The following is a 27,158-nucleotide window of genomic DNA, read 5'->3' as shown; positions in this document are numbered from 1 at the left end:
GTGGGCATGAGAAAGAGAGATTGAAGAGACTGGGCATACACTCTGTGATCCGAGGTGCCTCCCTCCACAAGCAGCTGGCAAAGCAGGATACTTCAGCTAGAAGGGGCAAAGCAGAGCCAGGGAAAGGGAGTGATGGGAACCAGGCATGCTCAATAGTTATTTCTTTCTGCAGCTGTACAGGAAATTTCAGCTGTTGGCAGCCTGCCTTGGCAAGCCACACCTTGTCACCCTTTCTGAGCAGACAGAAAAGAAAGAAGGGGAGCCAAGTGAGATCCCTCTGTGAGTTCAGCCACCAGTCCACCTGGAGCCAGCAGTATCTGAAATGTGATGTTTGAGTACCTGCTTTGCTTTGCTTATGAGTTAGAGATTCCTGCTTCACCCTCAAATTGGACAATAGTTGTTGGTCAAAGTGCTGAAATGGCAAATGCTGGTAGGACTGTGAAACACATAGAAAGGTTAGATGCTTTCCTTTCTCAGCATGGGAAAGAGCTCAGCTGAAGTACTCTGCCCCATTTGGACTCCACACTTCACAGATGGAGCCAAATGGAGATAGCTCTGAGGGGAGTGATGGAAACTAATCTGAGGTTCAGAAAACCTGATACAGAGAAAAACAGAATAAACAAGTTGTTTACAGAAAAAGGCTGAGAAGAGACTTGAGAACAATCTTTGGCGTATAAGGTTGTAAAAAGAAAACAAGAGGAACAAACTATTTTCCAGGTCCAGTGTAGACAGGATAAGAAGCAATATGCTTCATTTGCAGCACGAGAAATCTGGGGAGAGGAGTCCTCTAACAAAAAAGAAAACTAAACACTGGTGAGTTTGTCTGGAGAGCTCATTATGGGTGGAATTTAGGAACAGAGCAGACAGATCCGTATGACAAAGTGATGTTGGTTTAATGGATCCTTCCTTGGGACAGGGAGTGGACTTCACAACTTTTCTGAGATCATAGCTTGAGAAAACTCTAAATGAGGTAAACTGTGTGTCATGGTCACACTACAGACCCCGAGACATCATGTGTGAATGCAAGTCAGAAGGACTGTGCCATACCAAAAGGCCAAATGGATTCCTTGGCACTTCAGTGGAATACTGGGAGTACTTCTTTAGGCCACATTCTTCTAATGTGTGTGAAACATTACCTATTGATACTCCTTTCCCTCTGCAATTTCCAAGTGATTTCTGCTTATCTGGGAGCTGATTCAGAGGACAGTCTTTGTTAGGTCACTGTTAGGGCCTCACTTGGCCTCCTTTCCCAGGAGGGAGGAAGTTGTCTGGGAAAAAATAAGTCATATCCTCACAATAGTTGTTAGAAATCACAGCTTTTTTGGAGGGTCGAGACAAGTCTCTTAAATTTGCTTCCAAATTTAGATTAACAGGGACACCGAGCATGTCTACAGTAAGCAGAGGCCTGGGATGAGAAATAGACTATTTCTTAGAGAAGTCAAAAAAAGAGGACTAAAGAGAGCCATATCATACACACCTCCTGTATTTGTAAAGGGGTCAGGAGCCTTCTGGCCACTCCCAGCTCAAGTGAATCCTCTTCTTCAATCAACCCCACACCAGCAGGAATCCTTCCAGGAAGGGCTGCCATGCTTTTCTGCCTGATGGTGGAACAATATCCTTGCCCTCATTCAGCTCTGCAGGAAGCACATTTTGGTGAGTGCTGCAGTTAAGGAATGTAGGAATGTTAATTATTAGAGCTTCAAAAGATACAAGTTCCAGTGGGCTGGATTCCAGAGCTCTGAATGAAATGAAAACCTCATCTTGATCTCCCCTGGCCCACGGTTTGGGTTGTAAGTGGAAAAAAAGGATTGAGTACACACACAAGATAGTTTATCAGCACAAAACAACAGTACACAGCTTTAGGACTTGGAGACATGTTCAAGTAGGAGTTGTTGTTGGGCAATGTTCCTTTTACAGACTTACCGTTCGCTGCTGTTAAGAAAATTCCACTGGAAGATTTCAGTGTTATGTTTACAGTGCTCTCCTTTAAAACAGATGTAAACAGATCCCCTCCTTCCCTACTGTTTGTTTGGAGTTCACATTTCAGTTCCTATGCTGTGACTGTGTTATATAATGGGTGCCACTGGCATTCTGAATGCCATAAGCAAAAAAGAATCACTTAAAAATACATCAGAACTGAGTTTCTCATCAAGTCCCACTATAGTTTCTTGCTGTTCCTCCACTTTTGCAGAAGAATATATAAAGCTGTTATTTTGCCTGCCTCTCTGTTTGAGGAAGCCTGCGAGAGAAGTAAAAAAAAAAAGCCATGAGCTATGTTCATCCTCTGGTTGCTGAAAAGCTGATTTGAGGCACTGGATGTAGGAAATACTCCTACATAATACAAATACTCCACCTCAGGTTACACAGGTAAGGTAGCACAATCCAGGGCAAAAGTTCAAAATTTGGTCTGTTATGCCCCGTTTCCTACTGTGGTACACACAGACAAAACTAGCTTGTTTAGGTTATGATTAAGATGATGAGATGGCTCATCTAGTAAAATATGAGACCAGACAGTATCTAAAGGAATATGAGGTGTCTGCACAGAAGATTCATTCTCCCATGAGAGCTTCCATCACAGCTGAACGCAGAAGAAAACAGTACAAACACATTCTGTACCCTCAAAAGCATTTTTTCATTGAGTGAGAGAAAAAAACCACATAAAGATGGACTCAGCCATGGATGCATGTCTCCTCCTAATAGAGGCAGACACATGAGCTTCTCCTTGCCAGCACACTGGTGCAAGCCATCTGAATTTCAGAAGGTGCCAATCTCCAGCTCTTTCTACTCTTCCGACACTCTGTTTAATGAACCAGAGAGGTGAAGTGATTCCCATTTCTGAAGGTCAAGACCTCTGGTATTCACTGCTAGTATGTGAAATGTCTTCTCCTTTCCTGATGGCTGCAGCATGTGTCTGAATGGATGTGGCACAAGGTAGAAGTACTAACCCCTAACTCTTGTTCTTTTTCTTACTTGCTGGATGGTCTGGGGCAAGTCATTTCAATCTTCGGAGCCTCAAGTTCCCCATGTGTGAATTGGTGCTACTAAAACCTCTCCAAAGTCTCTGGAAATGGATAACTGAAAAGTTCTAGATACTGTAAGCAGTTTATTTCCCCAGCAGTTCTTAAAAATTGCATGGGGCACTCTCACAAAAATACAAGTAATTAAAAGAAGTCAGGAAACTTCCAGCAGTTCAGACTCTAAGGAGAAGGAGTTAAGTCCAAACCTAAAAATCTGCCTAGTGAGAATCAGGAGTTTCTAATTTAATTAAAATACAGACAGCTAGCTCAAACTCCACTTCTTACCTCACTGCCTGTGACTAATTCACAAGGATTCACTAGCACCCAAACAAGGGAGGATTTTCTGTGAGTAGGTAAAAGAAAAGTTTGAGGGAGGTCTCTCTGGGATCTATAAAAACCATGCATATTACACTCTCAGCAAGTTCCAAAAACATCAAGATTGAAAAATTGCATTTCAATACAGCCAAGAGTTCAGGTACTATAAAAGCACCATTAAAATGTACATTTGTATTGCATCACTGAGGCAGAGCATCAAAGGATACACATTAGATTTTTTACTTCACTGGCTTTAATATAGGCATTGCTATATCCTGGCTCCACTAGGACTATCTCTTTATGACTTTGCCTTTACCATCCAAATATATACACGAAGTGCTAGAAGTTGTTTCAGTGGACTGCACTGAAGAACATCATTCTTAAAAAAATAACAGTGCATACTTTGGATTGGACTGGATAATTATCGATGCAATTATGAATGAGTGTGTAATTGTGAAAACTAAAAGATTAGACTTAACATTTGCCAGCACAGGCTTTTGTAGTAGGGCTGAAATGAAAATCTTCTGTTCTGAGGTGAAAAACAAAATCTGGATTAAAGGGCATAGCTAATCAGCTGCTGATGGTGGTAGTTCTATGGTCTCACCAAAATAAAAAGACAGAAGCACTATTTTTAGGGCACATTACAAATCTGCTCTTGTGCACACAACACTGAAAACCTGGAAATAAATCAGATCTGCTTTCTCTTATGGGGAAAAACTTTGACCCAGGATTTTCAAGCACACAAAATACCTCTGATAGTCACTGCAGTACTGCATCCTGTTATGTCCAAGTTATTCCCACCAGAATTTCCTACAAAATTGGAGCCTATGTGATCATTCATTTTGTGTTCACCTGTGTATCCATTCCATTCATTTCTTAATGATATTTCCAACTAGCTTCTAACACTGGTAGACTTGTGAAAGACAGCCAAATTCCTCCTTTTTCTTCCTGAAAATAGACAGATGCATAGAGATGCTATCAGAGTCCTGGCTCTGAGAAAACTTGCAGTTGTGAGTTCAAGATATGAGAGAAGCCTCATGGGAGAAATCCCTTATATAAACACCCTACTGATGGGAAAAGCTTTGCCTGGGGCTCACATCCTCTTAGATAGTGAAAGTCAATCACCCATGAGACAAAAAACTATAGGAAACCAGGCTTCATTAGTTCTGCTGCCACAAAACTTACTTGTTAAACAAAATGGCTATTCCAGGATTTCTGTAGAATACCACTGTACCATAGGCATGTGGAAGTCTGGATTTTTATTCCTTTTTCACTAAGTACTTCTGTTTCATAAGCTGCAAGTTGTGTGCCTAACTCACCAAAATGTACAGCCTCACTGCCACCCATAGCAAGACAAACTGGTGACCTATGAAACATTGAGAGTTGAGCAAAGGTTTGCACAAACAAACCATGACACAAATCCGCTGAGAACAACAAAGAATGAACAATTTAAACTACTTGCCTACTTTGCCAACACATGATGCCTGATTTTTATCAAGTAAATCTTTAGCAGAACATGGAGGGGAAAAACAACAAAAAAAGCCTGAAAGCAAGCTGTTCAAAATTTTCTTTTCAGCAGAATATAGTGTCCTAAATTTTTTTTTGGTTTTGCATGCCAAAACATCTGAAACAAGATTAATTATCAGAGAGCAAACTTTGAAAACATAAATAAAAACCCCCAAGCCTATTTTGATGTCTCATAGCTGGCCAACTCATAAATGCAGTATACAAAATCTTTAACTTTTATTCCTAATCAAGTATTGTGAGTTTACTTTTTCACTTCTTGGAATTCCCACTTTGTTTGGGAGAGAAGGAAATTTAGTCACAAAAGTCCCTCTGTGCTCTTGATGATTGGCATTCTTCAAACACTAAAGCAAGTTACAAAACTGTAATAATCTCTCCTTCAAATTCTGGATTTCACACATACACACACAAAATACCCTCAACATCCTGGAGAGCTTCTCCTATTGTGATTACACCAACAATCACAAAAACAGCCTGGAGACTTGGGCCAGGGTCAAAAAATGGGATCTTTTCTGATCTCCAGTATGACCAGTCTGAAAAAGTAAGGCTCAGCAGCCGTCTTCCCTGGTGGTCTGTTAGTATGGATACATACTGGTTTACATTTTTCAGGTCTGTTTCAGGAAGCAGGCTACAGACTTTAAAGAAAAACAACCCAAATTCACCTCAAACCTAGTGGACAACCACCATAAACCTCACCAGACTCTAGCTCAAAAGCCTCAGAAAATGGAGAGGGTGAATGTGACCACAGTCCCACATATGAAATACTCACATTGGTATGGACAGAAATCCATTCACTGGGTCTGGAGAGCAATTGCTTGAAAGATTTACTAATTGTCCCACGCCTCTTATTTTTTCATCCTTTTCTTATATTATTTTCATTTTTCTTCACAAAGAAAGTACAGTCTGTGAAGGTCTGCAGTCACACAAATCAAAAGTTCCTCAGTTTAGTCCCTAGTCTATATTGTTCCCACTTAGTAGGTTGACATGAAAACACTTCATGGCTGTAGCCAGATTAATATTGCTGTAGATTAATATTTTCCTTACCCTTCTTAAGCCTCACTTAAACCAAATTTTATCTTTACTCTTTTAAATCCTCTTTGTTTCTCCTAGCCATTTTAAAGTAAAATCCCCATGATCTTTCTCTTTGCACCTTAGAAGTTGATTCAGTTTGCTACCTCCACCATTTCCAGTTTATTTCCTTACCATGAGAACTGCTTTATATCTTCTCACAACTTCTCCATGTCCAGTTTTCAGTTCTCTCCACCCAGGTTTTAAGTGACTGGAGGAAGAACAGAATGTAGGAGGTAACAGAGGACAAGAAACACTAATAGTGGGAAAACACTGAGAATTCTCTAATGAAAGAAATACCTGCTGATTATTTCTATCTTGGCATGCCATAACTACTCTCTGCCTCACAGAATGCTCTGCCCCATAAGCAAGTTTCCATGTCCTGTGCAGAGCTGACTGGTATTGCTTCAATTAAATGCAATTTTCCATTGAATGGAGATGTTTAGATAAGGGATTTTACCATGGGTCTCTTGAATCCCAGATAATTACAGATTCTTAGATGATATATACATGCCTCTCTTCAGTGTTTACAGATTATCCATCACACAATTTTGCAAATTTTTTTTTACATTGTTTCCTTTTTTTCAGTACCTTCAGTGAATTGCATTGATATATTCCCTAATCAATCTTTGTCTGTAACTCAGTAGTTGAGTCACCAACCCTGGAGATATTTAATAGATGTGTAGACAGGGCATTTATTAGAGCCATGATTTAGTGGCGGACTTGGCAGTGCTGGGTTAATGGTTGGATTTGATCATCTTAAGGGTCTTTTTGAGCCTAAATGCTTCTGTGCTTGTAAATGGTTAACTAACACCAGAACCCTCACCTCCTAAACTCTGTGGCACTTAAGCATCACTACTTTAAGTCCCTTCACCATTTTTAAAATCATATATTGATGCATATATTCAAGCTGATTTCAGAATTTGTACACTGCATATTCCATGCCCCCCTACTGATTTACTTGTTATGTAAAAATAACACAGTCAAATGTGATGAGGTCTGCTAGTGACCTAAACAAGGGCTATGACTGGAATGGCAATAAGCTATATGTAGGCATATGCTGATTGAAAAGAGAACTGATCCACAAGAGTCCGGCATCCTGCGAAACACAAATTAAGGCAGTAAGTGCTCCAATGCAGACATCTGATCCTGCACATTCCAGCCTATCTGGGACCTTGATCCTCTGATTCCTCCCTCTCCTCCCATCTCTGTAAATAACATGTCTTATTATGAACAACCCCACATCTGGCACAGGATTGCTTATACCAAGCTGAACTACACCCTTCCCCTGGGGAATAAGGTCAGGAATCATGATAAACACAGCACTATAGGAATTTCACACCATATAAATTTTTTGTTTACAAGTAATAGCAGCGATTACTCAAAACAATCTCAGAAAAAAAAAGATGAAAAAAAGTTAATCAGATATGTAGACACAGTAATTAGGTTGTAGCCACTACCAGTTATCAATTTACCCAGCAGTCTGTGCCTTTATTCTTCTGCTGCTTTCTCTAAGAAAGCAAACCCCCTGCAGTCCTAACTGAGAGGAGAAATATCATTTAAATACCCTGCCCATGCAGAACCCTGATTCAGATCCTTTCCTTACTCCCAGAAAGAAAAAACCAAGAGGGTGCCTTCTGGAATATATTTATTTTGCTTACTAGCTTGAGACTATTTGGAGACTATCCAAACTATCCACTCTTGTAGCCTTCCCTTAATGCAATTGCCCCAAGCAGAATCCCACTGGGAGCAGGCTGCCAGAAGACACGCAGCACTTGAGAGCTTCTGCATCCTTTCCATGTGTGGCATGGCTGGCCAAGCACACAGGAGCACCAGAGACACCATCTGGGAAGAGGAGAGGAGCAGCTTCCTCAGCCTGGCTGCTCTGGATGAGCAAAGATCCAGGGCAGGTGCCCAGTGGCACACAGCCATGGCAGAGAAGTACCTGCTTGGTCACACTTCCAGCATGGAGAGGACACTTCCCAGCTGAGATGGAAGGACCCTGGTGCCACCAAAAACCTGCTGCAGTGTCCCCAGCCTACAGTGTGTTTCTCTCCACTTGACATTATTTGCAAGTATCCCACACTTAAAGTGGGAAGTTTTGTATCTTCCCATACAGGTGTTCTCCCACAAACACCACCACAAACTCCCTGAGGCCCTGGAAGCCAGAGTGCACCACACCTGAATTACAGGGATCCTTGCAGGCTGCCATCAGCTGCACAGGGCTGGACAGGGAAGGTTTGACATGCCAAAAACCAATCTCTTTCTCTCACTCAGAGTTCTGGCAACAAAGACTACTTCATGGGTCATGCTTTCTACATTTAGAAAATTCTCTCCCAAGCTGAAAACACCACTCAGGGACTTTCCAGACCCTTCAAAGCTATTGGAAATGGCAACACCACGTGTCCTCCTCCACTCTCATCAGAGAGTTATTTAGGAGTTAGTTCCTCTGGGTTCACCTTAAAAATACTCAGAGCACAAAAATAAGTCATGCCTGAAGATCAATTAAATTGAAATCTTCCAAATGGTGTTAAAAGTGCCCCACTAGATGCAGCTAAGAGTAAGGACTGGGATTTATTTCCCAACACCTTTCATATAGCTCAGTCAGTACTATGCCAATGTCAAGGGGGAGACAGGGAAATATTCCAGAGGGTCAGATCTTGCATCTTTCCTCCCTTCTGTGCAGACATTTGGACAGACTGACAGGAAGGGTGGCAGTGTGTCCATCACAAGGTTGTGATCCATGACCAGGGACACATAAAATGGGGTTACAGAAGACAACAGCTATGCCCTCCTTTGCCAGTCAGTCATAGGATGAGTTCATCTGCTGTCAAATTTACAGGTTCTTTACAAAGCAGACAGCTATGGCCTGGCCCACCAGTGCTGTCAGCTGTAGCTGGAATATAGCACATGGAGGACTGCGGGCATGCATGAATTTTGGATTTCTATTTCTTCCTACAAATTAAACCCTTTTACAGTTATATGTCTCTAAAGATATTTGAGCCATTACTATATGTTCTGTGTTGCTGCATATATATGCATGTTCCTTGACTGCATATAGAAGTTTCATCTGCTGTATTGCCAGAAAAGTGTAATTTATAAAAAAAAAACATTAGGGTGGAGGTAGGAGCTGACTAAATGAATGCAGAAGATTAAAATCCTTCTTCAGGGCAGAAGAAAGTAGTTAATTTTAGTGGTTACTATTCACTAGCAAATTTGATTACTTTATGGTTCCCATCTCTTTACCCCTTCCTGTTTAATTATTCTCCCTTATCAGTCATTTGAAGACTAAAACCTTCAAGCCTGGCTTCATTCAGTCTTGTCCTCTTTTATGTTTTCTTGTCAAGACTGCTGTTATCTACTACTTCTTCCATCTGTGGCTTATTTTTCTGTCAGGGCAACAAGCTTCCCTTTGTCAGCTCCCCAAGGTCACTTCTGGGACATCTTCCATATGTATAACTCCACGTAAAACCAGTGGGTCTAAGGTCACCTGCAAAGCCCTTTGCTTTTTACAGGGCCTTACCTCATATCTCCTCCAGCTGCTCACGGGAGTTCACAGTAATTTGTACATAGAATAATGTACTAGAAACTGATGTTTCCTCTGCCTATTTGGCAATCCTTGGGCTGTGGTTTTCCTGGGGTAGGAACTGCATTCTTCAGCTATGTCTAGACTGGCCAAACTAACAGTGTCTGAGCACAAACCCACCCCAGTCACCCACCCAGCTCAATTTGGAGAACGGCCTCTGGCATGGTTTTGGCATTATGTGGGCACAGTTCAAGTTTGGACATTATGATGGGCCACAGACCATTCCCAGCTGAGTCCCATGTGTGGGGAAGAGATGTGTTTCTCTGTGTGGAAGTGAGCCCTGCCATGCCATCCCAGAGCAGGCTGACATCCTACCAGACGTTCCTGCAATTCCCAGCTCCTGCAACAGAGACTGCTTGGGATGGGTGCAGTGCCCATGCCTGGGGGATCTCAGCCACGACTGAGATCTCAGCTTGCTGTCTGAACCTCAGTGACTAAACAACAGCTTTATTTTTCCATTCCTAAGATTTTATGAGTGCATAAGAAAAGATTTGTCTTTTTTTTTCCCCCTCACATTACTTGAGTATCCCTTTCTTAAGGCACAGAGGCACTTCACTCAACACTTGAATGAGAAAACCCAATTCCAATTTCCCTTTCATTTGAGAGAAGCCAAGAAAAAGGATCAGAAGTCCCTGCACTCCCATTCTCCTCCTTGAGCCACCTGCATTACCTCTGCTGACTCGATGGTTAACAGGGACTTTCTGTCCAAACTCTGCCTGTGAAACCTGTGGGTTCCTCTTTAGGCACTAGGCTGGAGCAGTGGGACCTGGAGGGATTTCCCAATTTCCCTGATTCCAGAAAAGCTGTGCTGCAGGGAAAGGAGGGCTCTGAGGAGGTACACAGCCTCTCAAAGAGCACCCTGAAAACAAGAGAGCTGTTAATGAGTTGCAGCAGAGAAGGCTAATGTGAGAGGTGGTGATTGAAGGCAAGGAAGATGCAACACAACCAGCAGCTGCAAAATTTGCACTGTTCAGAGGGTGTTCCCCTCTGAATGATGCTGGAGGAAGCGGGGTGTCACAGATCCCCTCCTTGTCACTGCAGGTAAAAGCTGTTATTCCTTTCCTATAAGGCCTAAGGAAGAGAAGGAAAGATATACAGAAAACTGGGAGACCATCATCTGTCTCTTATGGGTCCTTAGAAAGTAGAATTTGGTGGCAAAAGCCGCAAGTAAGAAAGGAGAAAAGCAAGAATGGCTGTGCATGTCCTCTGCTGTCAACAACAAAAACTTTTATCTCAATGCCTTTCCTGGGCATCAGAGTGCTGGAAGGCAAAGACTGATGCCTGGGAAAGCGGGCATCTTGTTCCTTGCATGGTTCTGACCATAGCTCATGGAGGCTTTCCTGCTACTGTGCCTTAGAGGGAAAAAAACCAAATAGGGACAGAGAGAGTGTATACATATTCTTATCTAGATTTTGTTCATAAATGAGAAAAGTCTGAAGATTAATTCAAATCTCTCTTAACTGGGATTCCTGCTACATTATCCTTTCCAACTGCAGGCTGAGCCCTGAGTTTTTCCAACCCCCATCTCCTAAACCCTCCCACGCCATGGCTGCACTGCAGTCAATATTTACGAGTGAGACTTATAAAACAATTTTATATCCATGCCCTCATTCTGCCACAATTAAACACCATCTCCAGAGCTGTTCTGAGATCACTGATGGTATCAAGAGCAAATGGGACAGTAATTTGTAAAGACATGTTAGCATTGTTCGCCTTTAAAAGGCACAAACCCACACACTTACGTGCCCTCGAACACACACACAATTTTGCCAAGCATTACAACCAATGTTATTTTTAAGCTTCTGTCAAATAGATGCACGATCGCTGTGGGGATTTTATATGTTTAAAATGATTTCAGATATTTTTCTCTTAAATCTCTACTTTTTAAAAAAATATATTTTTCCAAACAGGTTTTGAAATACTCACAAAGCCTAAACACATTTAAGCTTGCAGAAAGGCACATTTAAGGTCTGACAAGACTATGTTTAGGTAAGCTTGAAGGATCACTGCTTTTTCAAGGATACTGTTCTTACTATAGTGCTGGGTTTTGGATTGATAAATCTACACACACACAGAGGCAACTTTTCTCCACTGCATCCGACGAGAATACACAAACAAATCAGGCTCACATAAAGAACAAGTTATGAGAGCTACTGTTTTAAACTGTGAGGCCTCAGTTTTAGGAAGCATTCTTTACACTACAAATCCTCAAGTGAACAGAAAGGCTGTTTCACCGAGTTTCTCAGGGGAAGTTCATGGCCTCTGCATTTGACAGATCAAAATAACACTGCTGCTCCATTCCTGAAGTGGTGATGCAATATTTTCACTAGAACTCTCAGAGAGAAAGTCCGAAGAAAAAAACCAAAACACCCTAGATTAAATTTCAGTGACAATAAATCAAGGCACGAATGCCTGAAACAAATCAAATGCAATTGCTTGTCTGTACAGATACTACTACTTGCCATCCCATAATACAAACCCCATTTGTTTTCACTGATGCAGAACCTTGTTATAGAAATGTCATTACAGCAAGAAGCAGCATAAGGGAGGATATCAGGTTGTCCTTTGGATTTATGCCTTGGAAGGTAAGTGTATCTGCACTGCATCCAAAACACATGCAGGCAGAATGTGACAACATATCCCAGTTGTGTTCACTGTTGTCACAGTAAGCTACCTTCATTGCTTTCTCAATACTTTCACAAGAAGTAGACTTGTATGAAAAATAAAAATAATTTGCAATGTGCAAAATAACGTCTAGTACAAATGTATGAGAAAATATTCAGAAAAGATACCCTCATATCTTCTGAAGTTTTTTGGCTCAGCTTCCCAAGCTTCCACATGTAGCATCAAACTGATCACTCAGCTAAAGGCATTGCAAAACAACACAGGATTCAACTGCTTTAAAAAAAAATTGCAAAACTTTCCTTTTAGAAACCAAACCAACAAACAAATCATCCCACCACGGCATTCACCAAATGGTATATTTTCCACTCACTTAAACCTCATGGAAATAATAAAACCTTAACCAGAAACTCTAAAATTTAGCCTCAGGCAGAATGCTTGAAAGAGCATAAATCAAAAGCTCCCATGATATCCACCAGAGACTTGGTTATAGCCAGTGATACTATGCAGCAGGCACTCAAACACTGCAGTAGCAGGTGGGAGCATTCACTGCAGGAATGATAAACTAGGAAAAAACCCAGTTTCAGACATGTCACCTTGTGAAGCAGAACATTCCAGATTGCTTTGCTTTGCCTCAAGGTGGAGGGAGGATCACTACAAACAAGAGACATGTGTGCCTGTGTGTTCTAAGAGTGGTCTGCAATATCTGCAGTAAGTTAGGCAGTTGGTGTAACCCAATCAAAGCAGAAAAGTCTTGGCTCTATCCAAGAGCATTACACATTTAAGAGTATAACAGACGCAAGATACTGAGGAAAAAGGACAAGCAAAGGCTTAACATCAGACTGAATCTTCATCCAAGATGTTCAGGAAGCATGGAAAAATCCTCAGTACCAATCTTCCTGATTAAGAGCTTGCCAGAAGTTTGCTACAGTTCTGATTTGGAACATATCAGAATCTGTATCTGACAACTCTTTCTGTAGTGAAACAGCATGTGCAGGGAGCAGCAAGCATCTCACTGCCTGTGCCCCCTCTCAATGGTGTCCTTGGTACTATCACCACTTCATTTCATTTTATGGACTTCACTTCTCATGCTATTTCCATGGCCAGTTACTTTTTTCTCCTTCCTCCATTAATTTATAAATTAGACAGGACTCAATTTAAAGTTCTGTTTGGAACTGTGTAAGTTATTCTACATCAATTCTTTTCAACTGACTTTATCCACCTATCAGCTCTCTTAGAAGTAAAAAAGGGCAGTAAAACGCCTTGTGAAGTACAGACCAAATGCAAAACATACCTCAGCTACAAAAAAACATTCTCTGCCTCGCTAAACAATAAATTAAGACTACAAAAATTATCTGATTTAGTAGTTTGCCAAGCTTATGAATTACTTGCCTGTTTTTCACTTGCAAACAGAAGATGCAGACTGATTGACACTGTGTTCACTATGCCTGGCTTTAGGACTGCGTAGAATTTACAGTCAAATTTAAAAAAATCTCTCTAACAGGAGGTGATAGCATTGACAATAGCAAAACCAAGGAAGATGGACTGCTACAAATAAAACAAGTAAAAAAGTTGCAGGTACCTCTGGAGCATTCCCTGACAGGCAATCCCTCAGAGCACATGTGCTGTTCCAAGTCCTGCAGTATGCTGGTGTTTGTGCCTGAAGCTGGTTCTTTTAACTTCGGGCTATTGCCAAACTGTGACTGAGTTTTCTCTCCTGCTGCATCTGTTACTTCTGGTTGGTCTGCCATCTCCCTCTGGCAGTCTCTGGTCTGCTTATTCACTGCTCCAACTTTCACTAAGGAAAGACTTGTGCTTTCCTGTCTGATGAAGAGTGCTAATCTTGTTTTCCTTGTTTCAGCAGTTCTACAGGGACCACCATCACTGTCTCTGGGCTGCTGTTCTTCCTCCACAGTCTGAGTTTTCTGGCAAACACTCATGGTGCTCTTAACTCCCCTAAAACATAGAGGTCCTTGCCCCCTGCCTCATCCCCAAGGGGCTCAACTAAGACAGAGGGGGAAAATGCCCTTTTCCTACTCCTTCAAGTAACTCTCACCTCACTACAAATTAAATTTTTTATGCAGTTGCCAGCTACTCTCTGCAATAATTGCAATCTTAGGGTCCTTGCTATCATGTTTCCTATTAAGAGCTCATAGACAAATGTTAAAGAAGCAGGGAAGAGCTCTTACAGGGAGGGAATGGTGAGATAGTACTGCTGGAAAGGGACAAAATGAGATTGCTGTGAGGCAGAAGCACATGAAGAACTATAAAATTAGGAGTGCTTTTCCAGGGACCAAAGGTCACAAAACTGGCAGAGGGCTAAGAGATCACAAAGATGGGCAAGTCAAGTCTGTGCCAGAGAGGGTGGAGAAAGAAACACAAAGGATCACCATTCCAGTGAGCAGAAACTGCAAAGTACATCCTAAGCAGGAAAAATCCTTGGGAGTGGATGCAATGATTGCACTTAAGACAGAAAGAATATGACACTCTCCTAGAGATGACAGTGGAACAAAGATGAATTGCAGGGGTTAACTTCTAAAAGCAACTTGAAAAATGTAGCTGCTTCACTGCAGCAGTGATGTCATTAACAGGCTAACTTGCAGTTTTGAAGATATCCATGCTGTTAATCCCAGTTTTCCATTGCATGGCTCTTGGCTGGTACTTCTTTGCCTGGTTTGTTACACTGATTTTTGGCCAAGAACTCTTGTAGTTGACTCACAGGTTACTGAGGTGTAAAATAAATAGGAAAAAGATTGAGAAGGGACATATGACATCACTGGTGATGACAAGGTTCTTAGTGTGTTCTGAGAAAACATTCAGGTCAGACTAAACTGGAAACAGAAAAATGGACATTCATACTTAGGTTAACTTGGAAAACAGTTCTATAAAGAACGCAGTTATTTAACATAGATTTTTTTAATCTTAAACCACTCTGTTGTTGCAGAGGATCATTTTAGCTTTATATCTGTATTAATGGATTAAATTTGTCTTTCATCTAACTCAGCAGAGAAGAGCAGCAATTACTTGACTCAGCATCCTTGTCTCGCTCAGTGAAGAGAGCCTGAATCCACAAACTCACTTTTCTTGCCTTAACAAGGGAATCAAAGGTGCAAAAGAAAAAGCGTGAGTGAAAGGACAAATGCTATAAAAATAGTAAAACAAACCAAACTAAAATGTCCATCAAGATAGCTGCTGCTGTCTGAGAGCTTTCTTTGTTTAAAGAGCAGAAATAAATTCACTTCAGCTACAGCATATAAGCTGCTCCCAAATGCAAGTCTGTCTCCATTTTCAGTAAGGAATTCTAACAACATGCTGTTAAGTTAGCAATTTTCAACTCATTTGCTGAAAACCAAATACTATCACTAATAATGATTAGACCTTGGTCTTTGAAGGATGCTAATAGCTAAAAAGAGAACCCTCTGCTACTACACTCAGCCCACAAAGGATAACTCTTTTATTAGTGTAGCTGAAGGGTTAGTCAAAACGTTTGTCTAATGAATGCACCTACTATACTTGAGCACATGCCTGAATAAGCTACTGGTTGATTGAAACCTATCTATTTTTAAGTACTTCTGAATGCTGCAAAAACTTACCCTACTGCAGTATTACACTGGGTTTTGTATAAATGTACACATTTTATTGGCAGTAACTTGTGAAATTCACCTTATCTGCAAGTCTTATGCCTGAAACACATAATGTAAAATGTACAGGAATGACTTTCTTACATCTGGCCTGATTTCCAGTCTCTAATGCACACAGCTTTCATGAGTTGTACCTTTCTGTAAATGTACCTCTTATCTCTTCAGAATTAGTAACTGTTTCTGTAACAGACACAAGATTCTACACGTGTGTATGTGTTTGTTTACACATAGACAAATAAGCTTACAAATATATAGACACAATATAAACAAAAAATTAAAATTATTTTTGGAAATAATTTTTGAAACAAAAAGCATTTAGTTTCAGTAATCACACCAAAACCAACTCCATACCACTGATGGCAGTCTTTTCTTCTTTACAGTAATGTATTTCCTACCAAATTCCAGGTTATTTTTAATTTCAGAGAACCCAAGTTGTACCCTATCAGCTGTTACCTTTTCCCTATTTTGTATGCACTTCTGGTATAGAGCTCTGTCTGAATGCAGAAGAAGAAAAATTAGGTACTTGGTATATTATTTTAATTTGTATTCCTCTGAAAATAGAATGAGTTTGTTTAGCTTTCTTTTATCTCCTGAAATATATTATGTCCATCTGTACTGTCAATCACTGATATTGAGACAGAAATACTGAACAGTAGAGCTAAGTCAAAATAATTTCAAAGAGGCTTTACAGCTTCTCCAAAGTATGGTAAAATTCATACCTGGATTTTTTTCTGTCTTATTTATTTTGAAGGAGCATAGTTTTAACCAATGTATGTACACTTGCAAAAGCTGATCATGTAAATGCATCCTCTGTATTTGATATAAAACATGCACTATTTTTAAAACTGAAAAATTATTTAAAGCTTTACTTCTTTCCATAGTTTTAGTATAGAGCTCTGCATGCATGATGGGATGAGAACTGCCTGCCTTTCTGAATGCACCGGTCAGCATGGTGGAAGAACACCGAGGACAATGTGACATGGAACACAACATTTACTGGCCTGTACTTGGGATGACCTGCCTGAGTCAGTGTGGCCCCACCAACCCTAAGAACATCCACTCCAGCTCATGAGTAATGTCCCAAACCCAACAAAACTTCTACTACCACACCCAGCCTGACACAGCCCTGTGGGTGAATCAGATGATCTTCCCTAGGTTCTAACCACCAGGGGCTGAAAATACATCATGTGTTGAACCATATTAGGTCAAAGACATAATAACAAACCTTTTTAGACCACAAAAATTAATTCTTTTTCATACATCATACTTCCTGGCTTATACTCGTCTTCCAAACTCTGAGACAGTTGCTTTCCCCGTCTGGGTTGGTAGAAGTTGAAAGATCTAGACTCATCTGTTTTACCTCCATGTCACATCACATTAATGGCAGACTGACATCAAAGGGGGAAACCTCAATACTTCTAAAATCAGAAAGACAAAAAAGAAGGGAAAGTACCCAAAGTTCTACCCAAAGTGAACTGCAAGCCATTCCTGCAATGTACTTCTTAATCAAGTCCATGCCACACTAATTAATAATAGGCAGCATGTGCTGTACATAGAGCTTTGAAAATAACAGAGGGGTTATAGAGGTATTTGCAAATGTGACAACTGTATTAGGAAAGGACTGCACAGTTTTGCTAAACTCTCAAGTATTCTGCAGCTGTCATGAAAGTGATCCAAGTAAGAAGACAGACGCTTCCCATAAGATGGAGAGCTGAAAAGTCTGAAGTCTGTTTAGGAAATGATTCTTCCTCCTTCAATACTAGCCAGAATTTTTTTGACAGCCAGAGCTTTTATAGAGACATTGTATTCATGACAATGGTCTCCTAAAGCTATTCTGAACCAAATACTGCTGGCATGAACACAGAAAATCAGCACCACACATAAGTGACATGGTTTTTTGTGTCTGGAAAGTTTAAAAAGGCTTGTGACGATCTCCAAAGAAACTCAAAGTATGGGCTCACCTTGTATCTGTGGAAGATCCACCAATACACAGGAAGAGGTAGCAAGTACATACCTGGTAGAGAGATTTATTTACATCAGGTCTTCAGTCTCATGGATGAAGTGGCTGAGGTCATCTGGCATCATCTGCCCTGAAAAGCCAGACTCCTCAATGATGAGTCAGCTCCTGCCTTGCCATCTTTCACACCATGTATATTGTCTGTACATATTCCAGTTGTGTATTTATAAGTCTCTGCAGACATCTCCTCTTTACTACATTAATTGTGACAGGAAAACTGATGTGCTGTCACAACACTAGTCATCCCCCTCTACAAACAGGAACACCCTGTCTGCTGTCACCAGGCTTTTCCTGTATTAGGGGAAAGACAAAGCTGTGTACATTCCATGCATCTACTAAGACAGGGAGGCACAAATGGGGAAAAGATCTGTGCTGAGAAAACATGTGAGGTACTGTAAGAGCAGAAACAACTCAAAGAGCAGAATGACTTTTTCATTTGACCACCTTAGGCAAAGAAACAGGAAGAAATTTCAAAATAACAAAATCGAAAGGAAAAGGACTTGAAGGCTTTTCCACAGACTCTTCTAATATTCCACATGAAGTGTTAATTTCCCATCTATCTTTTTTAAACAGTAGACAGAAATCACTACACAAAAAAGAATCTGGCTTCATGTTCTGCACCACCAAACTGCAGCTATAAAAGTGTCTCAGGTAGACTCAATAGAATTAATGTCTTTTAAATCAAGACAACAGAATTCAAATCTCATGTTTTCAAGCTAATCATGGGATATAGTTCCAGTTTAAAATTTGCCATAAGATTACTACAAAAATTGAAGATTTTTCTGCCACTGAACTATCCCACTAAACCCCTTCTTCCTAAAAAACTTAGTGCTGGGAACAAAATAATAGTTTTAAAGATACTTTCTTTTCCTTAGTGAATAAGGTTAAGTCACATCAAAACACAATGACATATCAAAAAGATGGTACTGGTGGAGTCTGTCACAAAACTCTCAGCCCTTTTTTGTTGCAGTCAGGTGGACTTCTCATTATATGTATGAGCAAAATAGAAGCAGCTAAGGCAAATTCCCTCTGTAAAAACTTATCATATCTCCTCTCCTTCTGGGCAATTTCAACAAAGAGGTGTTTTGGAGGCAGCTGTCCTTCACTAGCAGGTAAGCATATTACTAAGATGGCAATCTCTGTGGGAACCTCATGATTAAATAGTCTCAAAAAATAAATTATTCTCCATTCTAAGAGCCTTACAAGGATGTGCAGCTTTATAATTGTGTTAAGATGGTTTACCCCTTCATGCACGAAAATAACATGCATGTACTGCTACTTCAAATAAAAATAATTGTTTGGTTTACTTTTACCTTCTGGCTCTCTCTTCAGGGGGAAAATTCTTACCACAGACTCTACAAAGCCAGAAGATAGATAACCACACCATTCTGATATGGACGAGCAAGCCAAAACCATATATGTGAGGGAATTATTTCACACAGGTTTCTGGAAAACCCTGAAAAAAATCTTAATTTAAGAAGAGCAGTAGCAAAGATGCTGAAAAATGAAACCATGCAAAATATTCCAGACGAAAATAAGACACTTGGGTCTAGTCAGATGGAAGTATTTTAGATTAGACTGCAGTTTTATTGCTGCCTCAGTGGGGGAAATCCCCCTGCCTATAAAAGGCCCAAATGTAGTACCAGTATATTGCCCACAGGACACAGGTTATGTATATTGAACAAACCAATACTGCTTTAAGTAATAACTGTTTGCAAATCCTAATGCAACAAACAGCCTTCTACCTTAACTGTATTACCTGAAGAACAAAAAAGACTCAATTATTGCTCTCAGTACCCCACTCCTACCCTGTAAGCAATTAACACTGAATTAAAATGGGAAATTGGCTGGGCTCAGCTCCCACCTCTGCTGCTTTCTTCTTCATCTCCTCCAGACCAGCACCTCCCCTGCTCCCCTCCCTTGGGTGAGGCATCCTCCAGCACCCCAGCACCAAGGTGGATGAAGCAGGCAGAACTAATCCTCCATAATCACCTTACAAACATCAGCAGCTCTCTTCCAGGAAATCTGGGGCTGAAGAACCAAAATATGCAACTCTGTAAGACAGTGGGACGAGGTAAGAAAGAATCTTAAAAGGCAGCAGGAACTTTGAAAAAAGCTGACCACAAGAACAGCACCATACAGAAATGTATTTATTGAAAGTGTTGTTGCCATTTCATCAGCAAAAGAAACATGTCATTATAATTATCCTGTCCCAGAATTTGGTTGATATGTCAGCACTGGTCTCTCAGCTGGTTGCTCAGCTCCTGAAGTTCAGCTATCATGTTGTCCATAGCTGTCACCTCATCAGCTATCTCACTGTGAACTTCATTACTTGTTATATCTATGAAAAGTTGCTGCACGACAAAAAGAAATACTTGTAAGTACTTTATAAAGAAATACCTTTAAAAGATAAATACAGTTTGTCTCCTTCAGGGGAGAGACAAAATACAGGAAACTCATAAACTCTATACTGCTTTTCATAATTTTGGAAACTATGATGGTATCTTACTCAAATAAAAGGCCATTTTGTGGCTAATAAACAGAAGTTATACACACACACACATATTGACACACACCTTGCATATAGACCTGAAATCTGTGCCACCACCCTGATATTGTGACAGAAGGGTCAAATCCTCCTGTGGACGTGGGGTTTCTGCTCTGACCTGACTGCCTACGCTGACTCCTGATTCTATTGAAAGTAAAGGACTTTTTCATGAAACTCAGATTAGAAGAGCATCTCATAGTTTGCCACTGCAGTTTATAAGCCCACCCATTGACAAATTGGTTGTGAATTTTAATGACCATTTTCCCCAGTTTCATATTCTGTTGCTTCATTTTCTGCAAAACTTCAAGTAAATATTTTTTCACATTTGATGTCAAGACATGCATGGGTGGAGGCATTCACCTGTGTGTAACTAGTTATACCAGAGAAAACAAAACACTACAGAGTAATAAAAATTGTTCTTAAAGACCTTAAGACATTAATAGAAACAACAACAAAAAAAGCAGCTAACTCATGAGCAATCATAATCTTCATATATTTAATATTGAGGCTATGTGAGGTACTGCTACACAGAAATATGGGGAAGGGGGACACTCAAACATATTTCTTCCCTTCATTATGTAAAGGGAGAGTGATTCACTCTTCATTTGACACAATCAAAAAGCCTACATTAGAGACAAAAACAAACCAAGAAAACAAAAGTTGCTCTGCAGTACATCTGTACATCAGTATATCATCAAAACATAATGGTATAATACAGATATGTATATAAACAAAACTGTACATAAAAGGCTTAAACTAAGGTATTCACTGTGCCTCAGTGTTGTTGTCACTGAAATAAGGAACGTCTTACCTGACAATAGGAACATATTCATGCTACAAGTACAGAAACTTTGATTTCCAGCCCAAAAAACTTCACACTGGGAGTGTGACAGAAAAAATGTGGCTATTTCTGGTAAGACAGGTAAATAAATCAGAATGATATAATTATTTTCTCTTTTTAAATTTTTTTTTCTACACGGAGAAATTTATTCAGCTAGAGACAGCCTGGGGGACATTTCAACCACCATCATTCTTTGGGCTTTGTGCCCTTTGTCTCCCCAACACAGTGCCCACCTTTCATGCATTTACAAATGATGTCAGATCCAAAGGGTGCATTGGGACAGGAGCAGAAGAGTGCCCACTGTGCTATTTGCCACAGCATGTGACTGCCCAGCAGGCCCTGTGCAGAAAAGAGCCCAGAAACAGCACATTTCTGATCTGCAGCCTTTGACAGATTGTGGGTGCTTCATGAGTCTGACACACACAGGAGCTCAAACATCAAGAGATGGAGATCCTGGAAGCAGTGACACGGTTTCACCTGTTCTACTTATTTGTTCCAATTGCATGTCCTGGCTACAAAATTTTGGAATTTTATCAGTTATTTTCACTATTCTTTTATTCCTCCTGAAATATTAACTAGTGAGTCTGTTCTTAGCCCATTTTTAAAGTGCTTTATTCAGCTGAATTTAAAAATTAAAAAAAATCCTCACACTAATATTGACTCCCAGGGCAGCAAAATGAGATGCAGTCAAGCTTGGACAGACAAACAGTGCTAAACTTTTTGCGCAGAGGATCTGACAGAAGATGACTGAGTTTTTAAATCACAACATACTTTGAATATTCAGTATTACTTCAAATTCAAAGTAGGATGGCATCTTGGATGGGATGCAAAACCAGTGAGTTCACATAAAATGCTCCATTTCTAATATGACAGTTTTTTCAGAAGTAACAGAAAATCATTAGCTGCCAATAATATAGAGGTACATTTAAGTAGAACCTTTGGAACTTGAAATAGAGTTTACTAGACTGATATTAGTAATCTTTCAGATAATACATCATCTTTCATAATAGAAACCACCTGGACTTGCATTCATATAATGTATGTCATTTAGTGCTTTCTCTACAGTAATATTCAGTCTATGCACCTTTTTTAAAGAAAACACAATTATATTTTGTGAGTAAGAGCAAAAATATGTTGTCTCTTTTTTCAACACATTTGAAAGTCTTACCTATACCTGTATCTAAAAGCTGAGTTACAGATCCAGCTTGTGTTCGCTTATGCAACTTTCCTAGGCTTTTATCCTTAAAATTAAAGAACTTAAGAGAAAATGAGCCAAGTTTAGCATGCTGATGACAAATCAACACTTTGTAGCACAAGCACAGATTATAAAACTTCAGCTCTGTGATTCACAGTTGCTAACTCCACAAGCAGGAGGATTTCCTCTTTAGGACAAGATGTGTATTTTAACAGAAAATGTACGATTCAAATATGATGACTTTTTCAAGTAATTGACATCTGAATTGGTAGGGTATCCACAAAAACCAGATTAAAAATTAGTTCTGTCTTTTAATAAATAACTCTTTTTAAAACACCCCAAGTGATGCAAAGGAATCTTGATACATCTGGGTCCTTTCTGCAGGTTTAGATCCATTTTTTCTGAGACTCCCCAGTTTATCCCATGACTACTTACATTAAAAACAGGTCTTTGAAATGACTGATTACTATCAAACATTCAAATCTGTTTGCCCAACATTTTAAGTCAAGTTCTACCTTACTCTAAAATGTCAGTGCTGTTTCTTAGACTAGTATTGCAGTTGAAGCCTAGCAGGAAGAAGGGAAATAAAAGTTTACTTAAAACTGGAATCCTCAACAGCATGGAGATGAACATCACCTGATGATGCACTGCAACAGGCAGGTATTATTTGATCTATAATTGATTCAAAACAGAGAAATTCTGGCAACAGAACAAAGACTTCTAGCTTTCAAACAAAATTCCTACCTTTCAAACATTCCTACCTTTGCCTTGGATGACAAGCCACGTAAGTTGAGTCGAGCTGAAGAAAGTATCTGCAAAGCTTCCTGATTATTAGATTTGTTCTTGCTGCATTTTATAGCCACTAAAATCCAAACACAGAAAGACCCCAAAACAAAAAAAGCATTACTACTCTAGCAATAATCTTTAAACAAAAACATTTAATTAAAGATCTTGATGCCCTCCACAGATAATTTTAAATGTCTCATTCCCAACCCCACCCCCAAAAAAGTAAAAAAAAAAGCCAAGTAATTTTGAGAAGATAACTCTAAACACAACAGGTATCTGTATCCTTCTTAAACCTAAGTACCACAGAACAGGGAATAATCTTAGTAAGTTTCATTCATTTCCTGACTAGCATACTCAATTAAACAATTTATTTGATGATCTGAGGACTGAGATGAACTGCAGATGCATTTTCACTTGCTTTATGAAGTTGCTAGATCATGAAATTAATTGATTCCACATTTACCAGTCTCATGTTTACTGACTCACCCTACACAATTTCTGCCTCATTCCAAATATATTTTGTATGCAGTATCAGGATGATACTCTCTGCTACAGGACTCCTAGTAGTAGGAATAAATACAATAGGTAGAGTATTATTTTGCTACTAAGCTTAATAAATATTTGTTACACTCTTCATGAAAAATAAAAGGGAGAACATACCATGTGCAATCTCAATGGCTCCTTTCACCACTTCCTTAAAAGAAGAAACGTCTTTCTCCCAATCACTTGATTGAATTTCACATTTATGTGCCTTAGTGAGATACTGCAGTGACTGCAAGGAGGAAAAAATTATTAGTATGTCAGAAAATTAACTAGGAAACTAAATTAGTTTTAAGTTTCTACAAAATTAGTGGTGAATGCTGAAAATGAATCTATCTTTACTATACTTGATTTCCTGTGAGTTGTAGTGGTGTCCTCCTCTGCAGCAGTAAGCACCAGCTGTAACACAGATGTGCTTCACCACTACTGCAGCTCAAGTATGAGAAGCATATAAAGTAACATCTGTCTAATTTTTATCTTTTAAAAATCTGTCTAGACTGATGGATGTGACCCATGTTTGCCAAGTCATCATAATTAAATGCACATGAAAAACAGAAAAATACTTGCATTCACACTTCAAACAGCAAATTCATATCTAAAAAATTTTAAGTGAATACATCAAAGCTTTCTTCCTGTATATGTAATCTCGGGAAATATGCATTTTATAGATGTAGCCGTTAGTTACCATACTGCTTTGGTTCTCAGTGTGAACAGGAAAAATATGTAAACAATGTGGAAGGAGGATCCCATTAAGGTGAATAAAATAATTTTAACAGAAGAAATTGATTTTTGCTTTTGAATTTTGTTTTCTTTCTACAGCATCAAAAACATGAAACAAATACATGCCAGAAGTTACATGGCTGAGTCCAGTGACAACTCTCCAGTTACCTTTTTAAAGAATTGAATATAAAAGAATAAAAAAGTTTCAGTGTGGGACATATACGTGAGCACAGTAAAGACTTCTGATTGTGAGGGTTGTCACTCCAGAAGCTTCCACATTCTCTCACAATGGCACAGGTGACTGAACTGCTCATGCTGCTGTAAATGGCAATAAAGGGATAGTAAGTCAAATCAGAGTGAATTACTTTTTTTTTTCATAATAACCTAGGTTATAACTGGTAGTAGTTCTGGCAAGCAGAGGCAAGAATTTCCAAGAGAAGGAACAACAGTTTTTACAGCAGTCTTATTTCAGTCTACATGTGTCTGAGCCAGAGCAGCAAATTAGGGGGGGGTTGCTGACAGATGTCAAGGAGGGGAAAGAATTCAAAGTCTTGTGGACTGTTTATTTGCACTTCTGGAACCTGGATTTATCCTGAAAGGAAACAGTTATGAGATGGGGAAAGTTCAAGGAACAGAAGGGATTCATAGCCTGGGATGGATCAGCAGGAAACTTGAAGGCTGGAAAGATTCCTCAGTGGGAAAGGTGTGGACTGGACAGCATTCCAGTGTAGGGAAGAAAGAAGTACTGAATGAGGTGGCAGTTCAGATACACTGAAGTGTGAGAGTAAATATATGCTAAACTAAAGAAAAAAATTCCAAAACAGAACCACAAACCTAACTTGCAAACCTTGACCAACTTTGATTCAATTTACAAAGCACTGCTGTGAATTTTGACTGTAGACCCCAGTGACTAATGTGGCATCAGATGTATCAGCAGAACAAAAAAGTAAAAATCCCCAGCAACAGAGACACTCTTTTAAAATAGCCACACATACAAGATTGTTCTTTCAAATTCAATGTTAGGAACAAAATTGGTTAAATATAATCAAACCTGTGCTAGACAAGGTGCAGAATGGGAAGGTATAGAGTAAAGGTCAAACTCTACATTTGTAAGGATGTGCACGACACATTTAAAGGTTTGTTCCCATCTCTTTGTCCTTTGACGCCACAGTATAGTAAATAATGCCCTTTTAGAATACACTGACCTTTTGCCTAATAAATGTGGGTGGCAAACTGACTACATATCTAGAATTTTTCCACAAATACGGTTATATTCACTGAATATCTGACTGACCCGTGATGGTGCTTGTGAAGCCAATAAATACAAGTTTTATAATTTTTACTTCATTACATGATATCAGAAATCAGTGATTATTTGGTGCATTGCAAATTAATTTTTACATGTAAATTAACACATGCTGTGGCTTTAGGCAGTTTTTTGTTCTTTTGTGATCTGGATCTGTGGTACTGTCATACCAGGATATTTGGATACACATGTAAGCATACCTTAAGTATTTATAAACATCATTCCATCTGTCAGGCAAGACAGACTGTGTGTTCCACAACAGCCTGATTAGGAAACACAGTTAAAGTACTGTCTATACTCTACAAATTGAAACCACGTTTTTAACTGGGTTAGTTAAAAATACCATGATGTAACCAGATTCTGAAATGATTACATTCATAGTATAGACAGGGCCTCTGCTGCTTTGCATGTCTGAGTAAGAATTTGAAGATATATTACAGGATATTGCAGTGTCTGTATTTCTGCATTCTAAATAGGCCAAATCCCTTTTACTTTTCAGCTGTAAAGAAAAATAGAGAAGACAAAAGGAGGAATTGGAGGTATAACAGACATCCACAATGACTAAACGAGGCTCTTCACAGGGCAGAGCCCAAAGAGACAATGAGCAAGGCACAAATGATTATAAATTTAAGCCCACAGGAATACAATTCGTACGCCTAATCATCTTCCCTGCTTGATATTAAGCAATCCCCCAGAGAGGCATTTTTTGCCCAGGCCAAAGGCAAACCCCCATTGGTGAACATACACTGAATGCTGACCCTGTGTATTTTCAACTTCAGTGAAGATCTGATGACCCTTAATTATTTTTGAACTGTGCAAGGCTATTTGAACTTTTTGAAATTTAATATCAAATGCAAAGCACACTCCAGTATACAACAAAGTAAACACTTCTAGCAGTGCAGAGTGGTTATTCTGGAAATGCTATCAACTTAATTCCTTGGGAAGTGATAAGGACATGAAATTGAAGTTAACATAGCAAAATCAGTGACGGGTAAAGAGAAACCAATGGTTCAACAGACTAAGGATTAAATATTATTATTTAATTCCATTTTAAACTAAATAAGGACAAAAAATTTCTACTCTGGGTACTCTAACTGTGGTGTAGATTATTTTACGTGCATTTTCCCTTAGTGATTACAAACAGCACAGATGGCTTATGCTAGTACTGGATCATGCCTTTAAGATCCTTATTTTTTCAGAAGCTGTAATATTCTATCTTCTGAATCAAATATTTCAATTTTAAAAAAGCCAAAGCTCACACCACTATTTGATTATAGATGTTAGAGTGTTGCAAAGAAAAGTTTCAGAATACAAATTCAGGACCATACACATATGCTGTGTAGGATGTGATAGGATGTTTTGAAATTAAACACTGGTAAAAAATAGATTTTTTTTTTCAAGTCCAAGAAAACGGATGTAAAACATCTTGCTT

The 27,158-nt window shown here is 39.4% G+C and overlaps 1 protein-coding gene across 2 annotated transcripts in view; it reads right to left on the bottom strand.

The window, feature by feature from the left end:
- TTC27 (tetratricopeptide repeat domain 27) overlaps window positions 1-27,158 on the bottom strand; it is a 161,005-nt gene that overhangs the window by 26,311 nt on the left and 107,536 nt on the right. The window contains exons 18-20 of one of the 2 annotated variants that reach the window (XM_074537323.1): window positions 23,821-23,932; window positions 23,136-23,236; window positions 19,928-20,144 (exon numbers count right to left, since the gene is read on the bottom strand). In XM_074537323.1, the coding sequence (XP_074393424.1) occupies window positions 20,022-20,144; window positions 23,136-23,236; window positions 23,821-23,932 (336 nt within the window). In that variant the 3' untranslated portion in view covers window positions 19,928-20,021. Of the gene's footprint in view, window positions 1-19,927; window positions 20,145-23,135; window positions 23,237-23,820; window positions 23,933-27,158 lie in introns of those variants that run through there. The other variant, XM_074537324.1, reaches the window with a different exon arrangement.

This window comes from Zonotrichia albicollis, chromosome 3, assembly GCF_047830755.1.
Source record: "Zonotrichia albicollis isolate bZonAlb1 chromosome 3, bZonAlb1.hap1, whole genome shotgun sequence".
Classification (NCBI taxonomy): Eukaryota; Metazoa; Chordata; class Aves; order Passeriformes; family Passerellidae; genus Zonotrichia; species Zonotrichia albicollis.
This window is presented reverse-complemented; position numbering and strand designations above follow the sequence as displayed.